This window comes from Pelodiscus sinensis, chromosome 2 (genome assembly GCF_052426305.1).
Source record: "Pelodiscus sinensis isolate ZL-2025 chromosome 2, ASM5242630v1, whole genome shotgun sequence".
NCBI lineage: Eukaryota > Metazoa > Chordata > Testudines > Trionychidae > Pelodiscus > Pelodiscus sinensis.
Genome location: NC_143053.1, coordinates 215,861,733 through 215,881,038, shown reverse-complemented (window position 1 = coordinate 215,881,038; position 19,306 = coordinate 215,861,733). Strand labels below are relative to the sequence as shown.

Genomic DNA, 19,306 nt, shown 5'->3' with positions numbered 1-19,306 from the left:
CTATTTTGCTTATTTGGTGCTTTTTATTTGTTATTTGTTAGCATACCATACATTTATTATTTACATTTGTTAGGCATTTGTTCCCATTTTGACCTTTTACGATTAAATGGGTTGCATTTTATGTAATTGTTTTAAAGCAATTAATGTGAAGTAATTTTTGGGTTTGTGGTTTTAATTTAAAATATATATTTTAATTTCATACTATACATAATATTTAGTAACAAACATTATGCTAATTAATACAAAAATATAATAGGATGAATTATAATATATAAAACTGATGTTGAGGAGAGATGTTAGTTATTAACGATGCAATATTAATGGTCTATTATTATTTGTTGGGCTTGTGTACTCTTCTCTCCTATTTTTCCAAATGTGTTATTAATATATAATACTGCAGCTTTGGAAAGTACAATATCAAATTAAGTATATTTGTTGAGAGAGTTCATACTAGTTTTTCAGGTCAGAGAAAAGTTTATTATTGGATTAAAAAATTTTTCCACATCAGTTAACTGGATTAACTGTAAACTACCTTTACTAGTTATGTTCAGTCTTTTTAATGCTTAGCTTTCTTAGTGAAAATGTTGCAGTTATGCATTTTGCATAACAATTATGGGTCAAATTTTGAAGTGTTTATTTTGGCTTTTACTATCATGTGCAGCCAAAACTCTTACTGAGACTGACTTCATTATTTAGCTTTTTATTAATTACATAAGCAATCTTACTTCTAAATTTCTGAGAGAAAATATCTGTACATATGTTTATATTTAGAGAGGGACTATACTTAAACCCAGGTTTTGAACACCCACAAATTGTGGTGAAATTCAGTTTTGGATCAAAATTTAGTAGCTGTCCAAATGTGCCAATCCAAAGTTCTAAGGGATAGATCCTGTAACTGTGTAGTCCCATTTACTTCAAGAAGTATGTCAATTTAGGTCACAATCAGGCCCAAATCTGTATCCTCCAGAACTTCGGAAAGTTTGCGACAGGGTTTAGATTCAAACTTTGTGGTATGGGCACAACTGTAATACATTGGCATATAGCTTGTAAGTCAATTTCTAAAACGCTTTGGGGATTTTTCTCAGTGAAATATATACACAATAGTTATCTGACTGTCTTCTTAAAGCTGGCCTAAATCAGACCTACAGTTAAGCATTCAGAATCTAGTCTGATTAGTAGGTTATATATTTTGTGGGTGTGGCTCCATTTCTGGCTGTGGCTGTGTGCCATGGGTCAGGGTGGGGGAGGTCATGGATAGGTTCCATTATGGGTAAAGGAGGGCGAAACCGAAAAGGTTTGGGGAATGCCCTACTGGGAGGGAAGAAGGGAGAGAAAGAACTGGAGGATCAGTGTAGCAGCAGACTTACCATCTCAGTATCCTCAGACTTCCGCTGCCATGTCTGTTCTTACTCATTCTGTATTGCTCTGGCAATGGCTTTCACCTTGTGTAGGAGGTGAGCACTTTGGGCCTGCTCCAAAACCGACAGGATTTCAAAGAAACATATGTCCTAGGGACATATGCGTCTCATCGTGTGTAAACTGCTGGAACTCCACTGAATTCAAGGGAGATATGAGAATTTACATTATTAGATTCCTTATGTGCCACTCCTCAAATCCATTTCCTCCCAGGCCAAGACTGATTATGCTGCCAGGTATGGACATATGGGCTGGATTTGCTCCTCAGTAGAAGACTTGTACATATTCATCAACTACATAAACACAGACCTAAGCAATAAGCACAGTCCCAGGAATAGCACAAAGCACACACATTAATGACATTAAAAAATAATGTAGATTCCAAAATCCCAATCTTCCCTTTTTTGTAATTAAATATCATGTTTCTGAATGAGCAAGGAAAACTTCAGGCAATCCACATAAGATATAACAAATATTAATCTGTAGAGTACAAGACTTCCAAAGAGCTGGAAGTGAACTCAGGAGGAATATAAGTAGCTCCAAAATGAACAAAATACCAAAAAAGCTCTTGGAAGCTAGAAGATCACTTAAGCCCAAATTCTCAGAGGTTTAAAGACGCTGAACTTCCATCAATTTCATCTGGTGTTCAATGTCTACATATTTCTAAGGCTCTGGGCCTCTACATTCAACATTCCTAAACAATTCATTAATGCATAAAATATGCATGACATATGTCCGTCCAGCTTTTGGAAATGGGTTTTAGGCACATTTGAAAATTTTCATTCAGACCAATTTAAAATGGGTTAGAAAAAATGATGTTCTTTTGTTCAGTGGCTTGTTAGTCAAAACAGAAAATACTTGCATCTTTGCTTTGTATCATAGACCTATTTTTATTTCCAAATATCTCAGGGGGAGAGGAAGGGGAGGGTTTGCTTTCCCCTGTAGTTAATATATTACAGTTATTGTTTACCTAAAATATAAGTATGTTAGAATATAGCAGTTCTAGATATATTTTGCTGTAGATCCAAATCTTATTTTCATAACTACATGAAGGCTGATCTCTCCAGCCTTGCACCTTGTATAGTCATTTACTGTTGTGCAAAATTGGTGTAAAATGATACTCATTGATCTTGGAGCATTTTACACCCACAACACACAAGGTAAATCACTATATAGGGTAAAGGGAGTGGAGAATCAGCTCCTATTAATTGATCAATGTTCTATGTAGGTTCAATGGGTATAGGAGCATTAGCTTGGTGACCAAATGTTCTTAGGAAAATAGTAAAATTAAAAAATATACTTGGGAGGGTAGCAATGAATGTATGTAGCAGGTGATAGGGCTTTAAAAACCAGCAGTGTGAGAGTCATTTTGTCTGCTAACCTCTTTCCAGGTTGAATATTTTCTTATGTAATCCTTCTGCCAGGTAGCGCCGGCAGCAGCCAGAGCCGGGTTCAATATCTAGGGGTTCCTTTTCATCCATCTCACACAGAACCGGTTCGAGCCCCCACCCAGTAGCCTGGGAAATTCACACATCTCTGGGTGCCTCTGAGAGGCAATGCTTCCCCACTTGCAAGCACAGAGTCTGAGCATAGAAAATAAACTTTTAATGAAAGAAGGAGAGAAGTCACACGGCATTAGCTTGGGAAAATACCACAACCAGAGTTCATAACTCCCCAGACACATCACCCTGATGACTCCACTCATTGAGTCTGAGGCAAGGCCACCTTTGCGCTGCTCCTGTGGTTTGCTTGCTCCTGCCAAATGCCCTCCTGGCCGCCCGCCGGTCACACCTGCCAGCTGCCCTGCTGGCCGCCTGTTGCTTCCCCTCCCAGCTGCCCGCCATTCGCTCCCGCCAGCAGCCCTGCTAGCTGCCTGCTCCTGCCAGTTGCCCTGCTGGCCACCTGTCGCTTCTCCTACCAGCCGCCCACCAGTTGCTCCCGCCAGCCTCCCTGCTGGCCTCCTGCTCTTGCCAGCCACTCCGCTGACCTTCCGGCTGCCTGCCGGTCAAGATGGGTCTGGCTCCAGTCCAAACTAGTGACTTCAGCTCTTAGGCACTACTTAGGCTGGCCAAAAGATTCCAGCTTCTGTTGGAATAACAAAGAGACTTCTTATGGAGTCTGCTTTAGGTCTATCCTTAGAACAGCGGGGAAAGGAGACAGGTTGAACCAGTCTTACAGCTCATGCCTGGTGGGCATGTAGCTGGCTGGCTGGCTCAGTCTCTTCCCCCCAACTCCGTCCACTCAAATCTGGAAAGGGTAGGCTTGTTCATCTGAGACCCTTTACAATGACAGTGTTTCTCCTGCAAGCACTGGTGTCATATTTTACAGTTCCTATGTTTAGGGGTAGCCTGGTTTGTGACCCCACAACAGCCAAATTAGTTACAATACACCACATTCCATTCCAACAATTGACCATCCATCAGACCTATAGCATTGGCAGAACTGGATTTATATAACCACACCCAGGATTCCTTCCCCATTCCAGCATGAGCTGTATTTACATACCAACAGTTAATTATCTTGCAGAGCTAAACAATTGAGTAAGTATAACCACACCCAAGGCTGCTCTCCCCTTGCAGCTGGCTGCATGCGAGCAGTCGTTCAGACCCTGCCTACATCTATACCAGACATTCAAGAGTCTTGCTTTGCATTAGCATGTCTGCCTGTCAGACCAACAATGCTCATATCTGGAAAAATAGGAGACAAATTAGAGAGTTCGGCACTAGGTGTCAAGAGCCTGGAGGAATGCAAAAGGGAAGGAACTCAGATGCTCCCTTCTGAAGCTGCAAATAAAGAAGTATCTAAAATGCTCACTGGATGTAGAAATAGAACATATAATACTTCAATTATTCAAACTCTCATTTGAATGTCATATGCTATTGGACCATCCATGGAAAATCCCAGATAGAAAGACACTCTTTCTATGCATTTACCACTTCTGACCTGGCCTAAGAAAGCAGGTCGCACTGGTATACTGATTTTTTCATCAATTCCATAGTCCACAAAAACAAAATCATCAGTGACCTTGCCATTTAGACGAAGTAATAGATTTTGGACAGCCTTTTCTTCCCATATGCACCCTTTTTGCCACCAGGAATGCAAGTCTTGTCCTTGGCGCTTACTGAAAAACTGATCTATTTTTCCTTTGTGGACAAGTCTATTCAGACCTTCACGACGCCCAAGGTAGAAATGAGCAATAGTTTGCCTGTAACGACATATTTGTTTGTATTGCCCTCTAAAAGACTTCTTCAGTGCTGTGACATACCTTTCCATTTGTCTGGAATCCTCATCTAATTGTTTTTCCTTCTCTGGCCAGAACAATAGAGAGGCTAAGAAGTAAGGTGCTGCAAATCGATGCTCTAGACCTACATGCTGTAGCATTTTTCGAAGCTGTTCTTTCAATTCATGAAGAGCACATATCTTCTTGGATTTAGGTTTAATGCAACTGAGAATAATGTTTGCCAAAATGAAGTTCTGCTTCTCCTTCAACTTGAATCCATATGAGCATTTTTCAATCAAAAATTTATATTTATTCACTATGTCTTCCATGTTGCTTTCAGGTTTTTCATGACTGTTGAGATACTCCAAAAGCCCAGGAAATCTGTCTGCTTTGGAAGCCTCCAAACTTCTCCTGCAATGCTCCACCTGCCAAGGCAAACTGAGTTTTGAGCTCATCAGATTGTCCCCCAATTTCTCAGGATTCAAAAGGCAAAATATTTCTGCATATTTTTTGAAACATTCTCGAACCCTCTTACGTGTTTTTAACTCCACATTTTCTTTTTCAATATTTCTTGGTTTTAGAAGAACAAAGTAGTTCTCAAAAAACTCAAATGCTTCCTTCAAACTTGAGCGCAAATTAGATAAATAATTACGATAATCGTCAAGTACAAACTTAAATTCTTGATCTTCAGTGTCACCGGTTGCTGTTAGGATACCATGCTGTCCTGACAAATATTGTAGCAAATCTTCCTGGGACAGTGTATTTTTTTTTTTGAAAAGAGGAGTACAGCCAAGAATATCTATAGTGTATAGACCAGTTTCTATCTCCCCCAAATAGCCAGATGTATTATAAGTATCATACCTCCTTTTAGACTTTTGGAGTTGCAAAGCTTCTCTTACATTTTCTGTACTTTCATTCTGTGCCTGGGAATCGTTAAAAGCCTCTGAAGCACACTTAGCAAGATCTAGCAAATGTTTCAGGTCTTCTGCAGTTATGACCTTTCTCTTTGCATTTTCATCCACCCAAATTTTTATCTGACTTTTAAAGACTTGGCCTAAAGTATCTGATATATATGAATTGCGAGGGGCTCTTTTTTTGGCTTTATTGGCCCACTCCAGAGCAGAGACAAAATTCTTGTCTATAATGTAATAGTGTCTTGCTAAAGCTTGGCAAATGAATGGGTTTTGGCTAAATCGAAGGGCTCCTTCACATAACACACTTTCAACTGCAGCACTACCTTCTTCCATCTGTATTTTTTCAATTAATGGGGAAAACAACGTGTCTGCATCATCTCCGTGTTCTTTACGTTGTCTGGTAAGCAGCATACTTTGCACATCATCTATAAGTTTTCTTCTTCCCAAGCCAGAATCATAAAATAAATTCTCTTTTAACAATTGCAGTGTTATTGAACTTTTAGTTAACCCATAGGTTAGATTAAATTCTTCTAGACAACAATCAGCAATCAATGGGTGAGTGATACGCACTCCTTTATATGTTCCATAGTCTTGCACCTGACTTTGTATTAGAATATTAGAACAAATTCCCATCTTGTCTTCTAAACTTTCTTTGCCCCAATATTTGCCAATTATTCCTAAGAAATCTTCACATTGTGATACTGAGATAGTGGACTCTGTAACATAAGAGTTTAATATTGCTAGGAAGGAAATAAGTTGTCCTTGTTTGCTACTAATGTCCAAGCCTTTCAGTGTATTCTTGACCACATTTTTTATATACTCTGGATTAAATTGTTCTTTCATAATCATAAATGAATAAAAATCTTCAGGGTGCTGATGTTGCTGTTTAATTTCTTCTAGCTTCTTCTCAAAAGCTCTTTGCTCTTTGGAAGAAAGTTGATGTTTTAGATTAATGCTGTCTGATTGGCTGCTCTTTGAACTTTCCACAGGATTCTGAGATCTCATACAATTTATAATGATCACTAGAGGGTTTTCATATCTAATGCATTTTCCTACTATAGCTGATTGAATTTCACGCTGCAGAAAATAGACATTTTCTTGTTCTTCAAAATCGTCTACAAGAAGTAATATTGGCAAGTAGTCGTCTTGGTCAGTTGCTCCATAGGTGATTAAAGTTGTCAACTGTGTTGCAATTTCTGCAAAATCAACAGTTTTATTTTTCAGAACAACACATCTGAATTTCTTCCTTAACTCCCAGAGAACGTGCATAGCTAAGGTAGTCCCGCCACAGCCTGGAGAGTGATAAAGGTTGATAACTTTTGTTGATGTTTGTGTAGAAGACTGGGATGAAGATTGAATCAGCTCTTCAAGTTTTTCATAACTGTCCCTTTTAATAAAAGGTGAAGAATAGTTTTCAGAAGAGAAATAAAAATTCCACCATGTCACTTTGCCTCCCCGGTAAAAATTCTCTTCCTGAGATTTTATGAATTCAGAAAATTGAGTTTTATCTTTCTCTATATCTGTGTCAGCGCATTCATTTTCACATAGTATTTCTAATGCTGTCATGAAGTCTTCTTCCTTCTTTAGAAGAACAGTAGAAGAGCCTTTACATGGTAAAAGCCTCTGAGAAGACTGTGTCATAGACTTCAATTTAAGAATTGTTCCATTCACTGCTGGAAGGTTTAAATTAGCAACACATCTCTCGGTAAGGTCTTTGGGATTAATAAATCTAGCTTCCAGAAGATCTTTCCATAGTTGGAATGTTTGTGCACCAATACAAATGCAAAGCATGTCTTCTAGCCCTTCTAGCTCTTGGTAAAATGTGCAGAATGTTTCAATAAGGGGATCCCCTGGATCTTCCACTTCAGAGAGCAAAAGAAACACTACCAGAAACTTTCCTCTTTGCAATACATCTGGGTTTGAAAGAAACGAAATTAATTTCCTGACTTCAGCAGCCCTCTTTTGTTGCCACAAACAGGGATTTAAAGGTTGATAATTTTCATCATTAAGGTCTGATCTGCCATTGCAGAAAATCCAGGTAGGCTGGTAATAGAGATTCAGATCTTCAATTATTTCAGGAACTGCTTTCCCTTTCATATGATACTGACTTGGAAAGTGAAGGTTTGCACCTCGTTTTTCTCTGTATTTTTTGGCCATCCCATTATTTTCTGACTGAGAATCAAACTCCAGAACAGCAAACCATTTTACTTCCTGCAGAAAGTCTAAGTGCTGTATTTGAGATGGATGACTCTTGTTTGTTACTAATATATACCAGTCATAATAGGAATTATCCAGCAAGTCCTTGTTACCTGTAAGTAGGTTAATCAGCTTTCGACCCTCATTCTCTTTCTTCTTTCGTTTTTCTTTCTGTTCTTCCTCTGCTGCTTTTCGACAATCTGCTACAAATGTAATCCTGGATTTAAATGACTCGTGTTCTTTTGGATTATTATAAATATTTTTAGAGCTGGCTCCATCCCGTACAAATAAAGATCGTTCACAAGTTTTACTCTTAAAATTGTAATTGTTAGTATAGAAAAATGTTGCTTCACATATAGAATGTTTTGGAACTACATCTACTTCTATGACAAATGTATTTGATGGGGTGTTATTTTGCAATAATACTTCCACAAATCTGGGTTCCCTAATGCAGGCTTTTGCAATGCTGACAAAACTTTTCTCAAAGTACTTTTCAATTTTGTTGTTAAACTCATCAATAAATTCATCTTTATTGGTTAGTTTTACTCCTATAATTTCTCCGTGAGGCTTGTTGCTTACTCCAAAATGAATAGTACCATTGGTGCGGGAATTCATGCATGCAGCAGCAAATCTAAAGGTTTCTTTGCTAAATTTCATCTTAATTTCCTCTTCTGTTGCATTCTCTGTGTTTGTTAACAGTTTGAACTCATGAGCTGGCTCAATGAGATTCAGTGGCCCTGTTTCAGGGACATTAAGAAGATTGTGCTGTATATAACGACGACTATCATGGAACTCATCAAAAGGATATGGTAAACAGTTTTGTCTTGTTGGATGCTGGTTATTTTCCAGTAATTTCTCTGATTTACCTTTTGCTTCATCTACCTTGTTTTCTATTGCATCTGTGAGCACAGATTTTATAGACTCGGTGCATTCAGATACTCTAAGTTCTTGTGATTCACTGGTATCTGCTGACTTTGATTTTCCTTTATCCTTTTCATCTTGCTTTGCACTTTGTCCATCTTCCTTCTCCGTTAAATATTTTTTATCAAGAGTCTTTTCACTATCTTCTTGTCTAACTAATTGAGCTCTGCTTTGAACTAGAAAGTTGCATTTCAATGCATCCATAATTTGAAGTGCTGGGCCATGTGTTATACCTATATCTTTAAGATCTTTTAGAGTAAACAGTTTCAAGGCTGAACCGGTCACATCTTGGCTTACCAAGATTTCACCATATTTCTGATCAATCTTAAGTTCTTCAGTTACCCATTGTTTTACTTGTTCTTTTGTCCACTCATCAATATTTGAGGACAGATTTGGTCGTTCAAGCTTCTCAAGGTTTTTAACTTTAGCCCTTGAAAGAAAAAAACAAAAGAACGAAAGCTGTTATCTATTACACTATATTAGTTTTAAAAGCTCCTTTAAATCATTTACCATCACATACTTTCATTAATGGTATATGAAACAAAATATATAGAAAAGGAAGAGAAGATAATATATGGAGAAGATAATAATACTGTCTGGCTCTTTATACACAGGGTTAAGGCACTATATATATGTCAATCAGATTAGCTTCAATATAGTGCAAAAGAGTAAAGATATTTCACTTTGCAGCTGCTGGTTTAAATTAAATTAAGGCGAATAATGAACAAAATTTGTGAGTCTCTGATAGCCATTTGATGTTCTATATCAAATCATTTGGAAGCTTTGGTCCCTTTATTTGTCAACAGATGTTGATAAAACAACTTCTATTGTCACAATTGGATAGAATTGGTACTAGGTTTGTAATCTCAGCAGGAGGTGGTCCAACTTTTTAAGCCCACAATCAAGAGCCTGAGGAAAATTTTCTGCTCTGTTACACTCCTTCTACACTCCTTCTACCGCCAATAATGGAAGATCTGTTGTAGACAGAAGGATGGAAGCGTTACCGAGAGGAGATGGCCAACGAGCAGAGAAAGCAGGCATTAGTGTATGACAGGTCCCCAAGTGACCCTGAAGACTTACCCTCCTGTGAGAATTCAGTCATTGGAGAGACACCAGAAAGAGGGGACTATAGGAGTCATAAGGAGTGCAGTAGCAAGAGGGACATGCAAGAGGGACAAGTGATCCAAAGGAATATGAGACACTTTTGAGCCAGGAGTATGAGACACCACACTTGGAGAAAGGATGCCGAGCTATGGAGATTATCACAGAGACAGAGAACCATTTGGAGGCCAGTCCCACAAAGAGGAAGAACATTCCACAGAGAGAGAGAATTTGATAAACTTAGAGCAGTGTTTCCCAAAGTGGTCCATGAAGCCCCTTTGAGAAACCTGCTAACTGGCCACTCTGGTGTGCTTACTTACCAGCTCCATGGCCACGGAGCCTTGTGGCTCCCATTGGCTCTGGTTCACCATTTGCAGCCAAGGGAAGCTGCAGGAAGTAGTGACCCGGCCCATGCTGCATCCCATGCCTCCTCTTGTCTGCAAACAGTAAACCGGAGCCAATGGGAGCCGTGAGGTTCTGTGGCCGGGGAGCCAGTAAGTAACACACCGGAGTGGTCAGTTAGCAGGTTTCTAAAAGTGGCTTCTTGGACTGCTTTGAGAAACACTGCTCTAAGTCTATCAAACTCTCCCTCTCCATGGAGACAGAGGGAGGTTACTCCCAGTGTGGTCAGCTGATGAACAGACACGACTATCTCAAAGTCTATGTAACCAGCTGAACCTGTGGCGAAGACAGGACTCCAACTCGGCCATGTTTTAGCAATCTCTGGTTGCAGGGATATGGATAAGGAGCTGGGCTTCAATTATTTGTTTTTAAAGTTTACATTAAAATGTTTGCAAGTAATGGAAGATGTAGCATAATCACTGGAATTGGAGTCAGAGGGCCCATACTTCACGAAGGAACAGTTATTAAGGGAAACAGGCTGTGCAAGGAACTGATCTGGAAGCATTGGAGAGAGCAGTGCACAGGGTTTCAAGAGTTCTGTTTGTTCAACTTAATCTATATCCAGCATCACTCTTTGCTAATGAAGAAGTACTGAGGGAAGATGGTCTATCTGAACCCCTGGGAAGGTGGGGAGCTCTGCCAGCCCTGGAAATGGGGTGGAAATGAAGCCTGTGGACAATTGTGAAAAGTCACATTTCTATATAACTGACCCTAGCCTGTGAGGGAGAGAGTGGCCAGATGAGTTTTATGGGGGTTGAAGATTTTGTTGTCTATATTTTTTGTTTGACTTTTGGCCATGGAAGGGTCAAACTTTTGTCTTGACCAGAGGGCTAGGCCACTCCGACAGCTGGAATAGTTCCCCCTGTGTTTTTCAGCCTATGGCACCGTGGTTCTAGTCCACATTAGTAGATGGGTTAGAATGGAAAAGCTGTGACACTATGACAAGCAACTATGTTCTCAGCCACCAAAGACTACAGATTTTGACATAAATATTTTTTGCTTTATTCCTTATCAGGTGCTACCAAGTGCTATATATCAAACCAGGATCCAAAATTCACGATGAGATTTTTGTAAGTTTATGTACCTTCTTCTTTGGAGATAAAACTGCTTTATCTAAGGTATTTTGTCCTCTGTCAGACAGAGAGAGATGAGCATATGGGTCAAATTATGTCAATTATAGCCCGGATAGTTTGTATGTCTGACAGGCTATTCCAGAGAAAACAGGAGAAAATAGCATTTTTCTTACATTTTTCTTCAGTCTTTTGGCTATTATTTTTAGAAAAGGGGTCTGAATTGTATAGTTTGGAACTGAATCTACTAGAGCTGAAATTTGGCTTGGCGCCAGCTCCAGTATGAAAAGGTATGTCACAGGGATGTGGCCGTACTGAAGCAGAGATTTATTCTGGAAAGATATCCAGAAGAAATTCTGAGGATGGTTATGAAGGCAAGCAGTGAGAAAGAGAGAGAGAGACTGTTTCAGGCATAAAGGTGGCAGGAAAAAGATATAGATTACTAGTGGGAGAAGGAGACAGACAAGCTGCTAATTCAAACACATTTGAAATGTTCTACAACTTTCCAGTGTGTCTTGCTCTGTTATCGAGTAGCTATGACCACACTGAATTTCCACATGACTCTCTCCTTTTCACTGAGCACAAGAGAACCCTGGACTATTTGTACTAAATTATTACTTCCTAATCAAATAATTTGCAGCTACCACTGCTGAATCAGTAGCATTAGTCAGCTTAATGTACCTTTTTTTCCCCATAATGGAATTCTTCTGAAAGAAGAGCTTTTTTTCTTAGTCTTTTTCAGTGAAGAGAATCCCTGCAGGCTGAAAAAAGAAACAGTAGATTATGTAAGCTTTCCTACCAGCACAGTTTCTCAGGCTGCCTATCTGCACAGTTTCATATATATGAGTACAGGTAGGATGCTGGGACATGTTGGAGAAGTACATAGAATGTCATAGAATGAAGTGATTCGTCTGGCTCCAGTTCAGGTTTTATGGGCTTGAGGATAGGTGGCAAGTATGCCATGGAGCCAATGCTTGCACATATCTTATCCTTTGCACAGCTCCATCTGTGCCTCCCCTCTTTTCACCTTGCATGAGGTAAAGGGACAAAATATACCTCTATATTGGTAAAGTACCTTGTGAACTAATATATGATGCTATATAACTGATTATTAACAATACTAAAACTAAAGCACCTATTTTATAAATAGCATTTTCTAAGAAAAACAAACAAACAAAAAAACCCCAGCAAACAAAAAACCATTTGCTTATTTTTTTGTCACTCCTAAGGATTTAAGTTGCTTTATTACGGAGTTTATTTCATCATCAGACATAAACCTGAAATTCTTGTAAAGGACATTAAAATAGAAAATCACATTGTGACAGAGAATTTGTTTTTAGCCTAGCAAGTTAGAATCAGAGGATTATGGGGTGGAAGGGATCGGGAGAGGTCATCTAAGCAAATGTTTCTCAACCTTTCTTTATAAAGTACCCCTTTAAAAAAATGTAAGTACCCCCAGTACCTACAGTTTTCAGACACACAATTTTTTTCCTACTATTGCAACACATTTGTTTAAACAATTTAATCGTAGCTGGGTGGGTGATGAAATTTTTGGGTGTAAAAAGTACAAAATTAATAACGTGCTGTAAAACTTAAAACAAAAATTCAGTTTTCTCCAAGTTTCAGTTCTGTTGATGTACCCCCCAGACTTCTCTCAAGTACCCCTAAGGGTACTTGTACCACTGGTTGAGAAACACTGATCTAGTCTAGCCACCTGAACTGATCGGGGTCAAGTATTCCTAGATTATTCCAAACAGGTCTAACATGTTCTTAAAACCTTCTAGTGATGGGGATTCTCCATTCTCCATTGGAAGCCTATTCCAGTGCTTAAGAATCCCCATAGTTAGATAGCTTTTCCTAATAATTAACCTAAATCTCTCTTTATGTAGATTAAACCAGTTAGTTCTTGTCCTATCTTTGGTGGACAATGAAAACAATTGATCAATAGCCCTTAACATATTTAAAGACTATTATTAGGTCTTCCCTCAATCTTGTTTATTCAACATTCCCATTTTTTTCAGCCTTTCCTCATAGGTTTCTAAATCCTTTCTAAACCTGTTATCATTTTTCTTGCTCTCCTCTGGACTTCCTTCACTTTGTCCACATCTTTATTAAAGTGGTGCCTAGAACTGGTCACAGTGCTTCTGCTGAGGCCTCACCAGAGCCAAAGAGTGGGCCAATTACATTGTGCGTCTTAGGGTATGTCTAGACTACATGGCTCCGTTGACGGAGCTATGTAGATTTGTTTTTTTGGCAAAGGCAAATGAAGCCACGATTTAAATGATCGTGGCTTCATTTAAATTTACATGGCTGCCGCGCTGAGCCGACAAACAGCTGATCAGCTGTTTGTCCGCTCAGTGTGCTAGTCTGGACGCTCCCCTGCTGACATCAAAGCGTTTTGTCGGCAGCCCTGGTAAACCTCATCCCACGAGGAATAACAGGGCTGCCGACAAAGGGCTTTGATGTCGGCAGGGGAGCGTCCAGACTAGCGCGCTGAGCGGACAAACAGCTGATCAGCTGTTTGTCGGCTCAGTGCGGCAGCCATGTAAATTTAAATGAAGCCGCGATCATTTAAATCGCGGCTTCATTTGCCTTTGCCTACAACCCTCATCTACATGGCTCCATCGATGGAGCCATGTAGTCTAGACACAGCCTTATATATGATATTCCTATTCATACCCCCCAGAATATTAGCCTTTTCTGCAACTGCATCACATTGTTAACTCATATTCAATTTGTGATCCACCATAACCCCCAGATCATTTTCAGCAGTACAGTTGCCGAACCATTTATTCACTATTTAGTTAATTGTGCATTTCATTTTTCCTTCTTAAGCTTTGCAATTGTCTTTACTGCACTTCATCTTGTTGATTTCAAGCCAGTTCTCCAATTTATGAAGGTCTTTTTGAAGTCTAATCCTGTCTTCCAAACCTCTCAGTCAATAGCCACCAATCTTCTGCTGTCCAGTTCTGAATTCGCAACAGAAGTAAGGGTGGCTTGTCACCCACAGATTTTATAAATGTACTCCCAATTCTGTTATCCAGGTCATTAATGAAAATATTGAGTAGTACCAGATCTAGGAATATACCTAGCTGGATCCCACTAGATATGTTCCCCTGTTTGACAGCAAACCATTGATAACAATTCTTTGAATATGGTCTTTCAACCAGTTTTGCAACTACCTTATAATAATTTCATCTAAACCACATTTCCCTAATTTGCTAAAGAAAAATGTCATTGGCACTTTGTCAAAAGCCTTACCAAAATCAAGATCTTACAATTATAGCTTCCCCCTTCATCCTATAGGTTAATAAAGCTGTCAAGAAGGAAGTTAGTTGTTTTGACATGATTTGTTCTTGACACATCTATTTTGGCTGTTACTTATAACCGTGTTATCTTCTAGGTATTTACAAATTGTTTAGTAATTTGTTCCAGTATCTTTCCAGGTTAGAAAAGATACTGGAACAAATTATTAGGTAATCAAAGTTAGAATGGGTTATTGCTCTTTGTTCTACATCCTCTTTGTTCTACTTTTCAAAGATAGGTTCTCTGTTTGTCCTCCTTCAGTCTTCTGGGATTTCACCTGTCCTTCATGAGTAATTGCTAATAGTTCCAAGATTGCTCCAGTTAGTTCCTCAAGTTCTGTAGGATGAATTTCATCAGGTTCTGCTAACTTGAATGGATTTAACCTATCTAAATATTTGTTAACTTGTTCTTTCCCCTTTTAGGCTTGCATTCCTTTTACTGTATTGTTAATATCAATTGTGTTAAGTATCTGATCACTGTTAATCTTTTGAGTAAAGACTAAAGCAACATAGGCATTAAACACCTCAATTTTCTTGACATCTTCAGTTATTAGCTTTCTTTCCCCAATAGCAGAGGACCTACATTGTCTTTGTTTTTTCCCTTGCTCCTAACAATTTATAGATAGGGCCCTATCAAATACATAGTCTTTTAAAAAAAATAAACTTAATTTCAGCTATTTAAATCTGATACTTTATGATGTTATGATTGACCCAAAAAGGGGCTTTGGGTAGGGTTACAAGGTTATGATACTGCCACTCTTACTTTTGAACTATTGCTTTTAGAGCTGGGGTATGTCTACACAGCACCCTTAGATCAAAATAAGCTACACAATTTGAGCTATGCAAATTGTGTAGCTTATTTTGAGTGTATTTAGAAATAGCATACACAGCACCAAGTTTCGAAATAACTTGCTATTCTGAAATGCCCCTTAACCCTCATGGAACAAGGGTTACGGGGACAATGGAATAAGCTGCCTGTTATTTCAGAATCTATTTCAAAATAATGGTCTGCTTGAATGGACATGGAATAGCTATTTCAGGATACTTCTGGTATCCCAAAATAGCTCTGCAGTGTAGACATATCCTCAGTTAGCAACCATCAGTTTTCTGCTGCCCTGCTCTGAAGGCAGAGCAGAAGTAAGGGTGGCAATATCACAACCCCTCTAAAATAACTTTGTAACCCTCACTGTAACTGCCATTGGGTCAGGACCCCCAACTGGAGAAATGCTGGCCTCCCCAATAAAATCTGTCTAGGTTAGGGTGAAAACATACAAAATACTAGATTTCACCGGAGAGCAAAGGGGAGGAAGAGAAGGGACTAGATTTTACAATCTATGACATGCTTTTCATGCCCATGAATTTGGTAGAGCCCTATTTATAGAAATCCGTATCGCTTTTTTATCCTTTGGTAGGTGTAACATATTCTGTGTCTTAGGCTACATCTAGACTGCATTGCTTTTCTGGGATACCTCTGGTAACACTGCATCTAAGGAACGCATCCACTTTTCCGAATTTGTTTTCAAAAAAGCAGACGCACTTTTTCACCATCCCTGTAAACCTTGTTCTATGAGGGTAATAAGGGATGTGTCCAATTTGTATACACTTGTATTTATCTTTAGCAATTTGTCCGTGTTTCTGCTTTTGCAGGCTTCCTTTCTGATTTTCAGGTAATTAAAAACTCCTGCTGGATTCATAGTGGCCTCTTAATATTCTTCCTATCTGTCCCTTTGATTGGGATACTTTGCTGTTATGCTTTTAATATTGTCTCCAGACAATACAGATAGCTCTTCTGGATTTTATTCCCATGAGACCTTCTGTTTATACTATGAGTTCACTAAAGTCTGCTGTGTCCCTATTCTGTTGTTGTATCTCCTTCCTTGCTTTAGAATTATGAATCTGTCATTTCATGATCAGTTTCAGTCAAATTGCCTACAAACATCAGATTTATAATTAATTCCTCCCTGTTAGAATCTAAAATGGCCCCCTGATTACTTCCTTTACCTTCTGAAACAAAATGTTGTTCCCATTGTATTTCAAGACTATACTTCAAATGTTCTCATGTCACTAACCATAATTTATGTTTGCAATACAAGTGCAGCTCTTGCACAGTTAACTATAATGATTTTTATAATAAAAAACAAATATTGCATATTTCATTATTTATTATTTATTTAATTAAATATTTTACCCTGCCTCGCTATTTAAAATATTTGAGGCAGCTTACAAAAATGTTTTAAACACAATACAAATATATATACAAATTTAAAATACGAGACCCCAGAGGGACATAAAACCTGCTAAAAACATATAGAGAAGAGGAACATACACAAAGGCTGTGTCGAGACTGCATCCCTTTTTCGTAAAAGGGACGCAAATTAGACATATCGCAATTGCAAATGAAGCGGGGATTTAAATCCCCCCCACTTCATTAGCATAAAAATGGCTGCCGCTTTTTTCCAGCTCGGAGCTTTCCCGGAAAAAAGCGCCAGTCTAGACGCGGATCTTTCGGAAAATAAAGCCTTTTCCGAAAGATCCCTTATCCCTCTTAAAATGATCTTAAAATGAGGGATAAGGGATCTTTCGGAAAAGGCTTTATTTTATGAAAGATCCGTGTCTAGACAGGAGCTTTTTCCCAGCAAAGCTCCGAGCCGGAAAAAAGCGGCAGCCATTTTTATGTTAATGAAGCGGGGGGGATTTAAATCCCCGCTTCATTTGCAATTGCGATATGTCTAATTTGCATCCCTTTTATGAAAAAAGGATGCAGTCTAGACACAGTCATACATACTCAAACATTAATAAAAGCACGAGTAAAAAGAGTGGCTTTAGCCTGACACCGAAACAATGCTGGCATTGGCGCCATGCGAATATCCTGAGGAATAAGGGAAGTGTCGAAAGAACACTTGTATTTATCTTTAGCAATTTGTCTATATTTCTACTTTTGCAGGTTGCCCCAGGGAGCAAAAGCTGAGAAGGCTCTGTTTCACGTAGATGTTAATCTTGTCTCCACAAGTAGGGGAACACGAAGCAAAGCCTCCTCAGATGACCTCAATCCCCGGGCTGGTTCATATGGGAGAAGACGGTCCTTCAGATACTCCGGACCCATAACATATGTAGTGAAAGAAATGTCTGAAGTGGGATGATTTAAGTTTCATTTGCCGAGCTTGCTGTAACCCTGTATAGTTTCGTTTTACTAACCAGCATTACAGGAAATGAAACTAAAAATATAACAAAAACAGTGCTAGATAGTGAGTAATTTGCTCGTGAAAATAAAAATCTCCTGTTTTTGCAATAGCAAGTTATGCCACATATTTGCCATTTCATTACTGTATCTTTCAGTTAGAAATTTCCACTGAATTATTTTGTTCTAATCACTTCTCTAGCTAATGCCAATAACTTTTTCAGTAGGAAAAAAAGAGTTGAGAATATCACATTTTATTCCCCCTTCTGTTCTGCAATGTGATTTGTCCTTTTCATATTTGTTCATTTTTTTAAATTGTATACTTTGGTATATATGGTTGTGACTGTTTTCTTCCACTATTTGATCTGAGGAAGTGGGTCTGGCCCACGAAAGCTCATCATCTAATAAACCATCTTGTTAGTCTTTAAAGTGCTACATTGTCCTGCATTTTGCTTCAACATTTTATCCCATTAAAGCTTTGTCTGATATTTTGACAAAATGATCAAATAGCAAATTCAAAATAAGCCATTAGCTGGTTTAACATTACATAGAGCATATTTAAAGTTACATGCATCTTCTTTGCCTCTCAGAGATAAAAACTGATAATGCACTTACCAAGACTGTCATACAACTTCTTGCATATAGTAGCTGGAGAAAAGTGTGTATTAGGTAGGAAAACTTGTAAAGTCGTTAAATGGTTGTTTCTTCTAATCAGCTACAAGATGACATTATTTCAAAACCATTATCTTCTTGTGGCAGTAAGTGTCTGGTACATAGGAAAGCTGATAAGAAACTGAAACTATTTCCTTGATCCACTTACGTGATTGACTAACATCCAGTCACATGACCGGAGCTAGCCTTCACTCCTTTATTGGCCACTGTTGCATCTTCCCTTAAAAAACAGTCAACAAGTAAATAACGATTGGCTCTGAACTTCAATGATTTTCTAATCACAAAACTAGGTTTTGTCTCAAACCATTTCTAGGGGGCAGAACTGTGCTCAGAGTGTCTGGGGCGTGCAATTCTTTGCTGTTTGAACAGAGTTTTCTTCTAATCCTGTATGTAGTAGAATGAACATGACGGACTTCAACGGATCTATCCTACAGAACTGACAAAATGAACTGTGGGTGATTATATTATTAAGTCATCTGGAATTCTATGGTGAGCAAACTGCAATGTACAATACATTACAAAGTGTTGTGTAATTGCTGAGTTTCAAAAACATTTGAGTGGTTGTGCAACAATAAAAGATAACTCTGCCTGTTCAACAAAAATAGATCTCAGCCAAGAACAATCAGAAATCTCATGTGGGTTCTTAATAATTTCTCCCCCTATTTATTAGTTGCATACTTGGATATGTTAAATTAGTTGGCATCATCTATGTCTGACCAGAGTAGAGCATTTTAGGCCCCTTCTCTTAATAATTATAGTAGCCAAATAGAGACTATATGGTAATATCCTTTGGCTAGAATCCCATCTTCAGCAGCATTTCATCTTGATAGCCTCAAAAAGACATCCACATGAGGGAGCTTGGATTGGAAGGGGAGGCACAACCTAAAGTAGGGATGTGAAGGAGTAGTTGC

The 19,306-nt window shown here is 38.6% G+C and overlaps 1 protein-coding gene across 1 annotated transcript; it reads right to left on the bottom strand.

Moving 5' to 3' along the window:
* Nucleotides 1–233: 233 nt before the first annotated feature.
* Nucleotides 234–18,550, bottom strand: SAMD9L (sterile alpha motif domain containing 9 like). The gene is made up of 3 exons (XM_006139682.5): nucleotides 18,339–18,550; nucleotides 11,922–12,001; nucleotides 234–9,097 (listed from the first exon to the last, which is right to left on the bottom strand). The coding sequence occupies exons 2-3, from the start codon at nucleotides 11,933–11,935 to the stop codon at nucleotides 4,267–4,269; spliced, it is 4,845 nt and encodes a 1,614-aa protein (XP_006139744.3). The 5' UTR covers nucleotides 11,936–12,001; nucleotides 18,339–18,550; the 3' UTR covers nucleotides 234–4,266.
* Nucleotides 18,551–19,306: the final 756 nt, after the last annotated feature.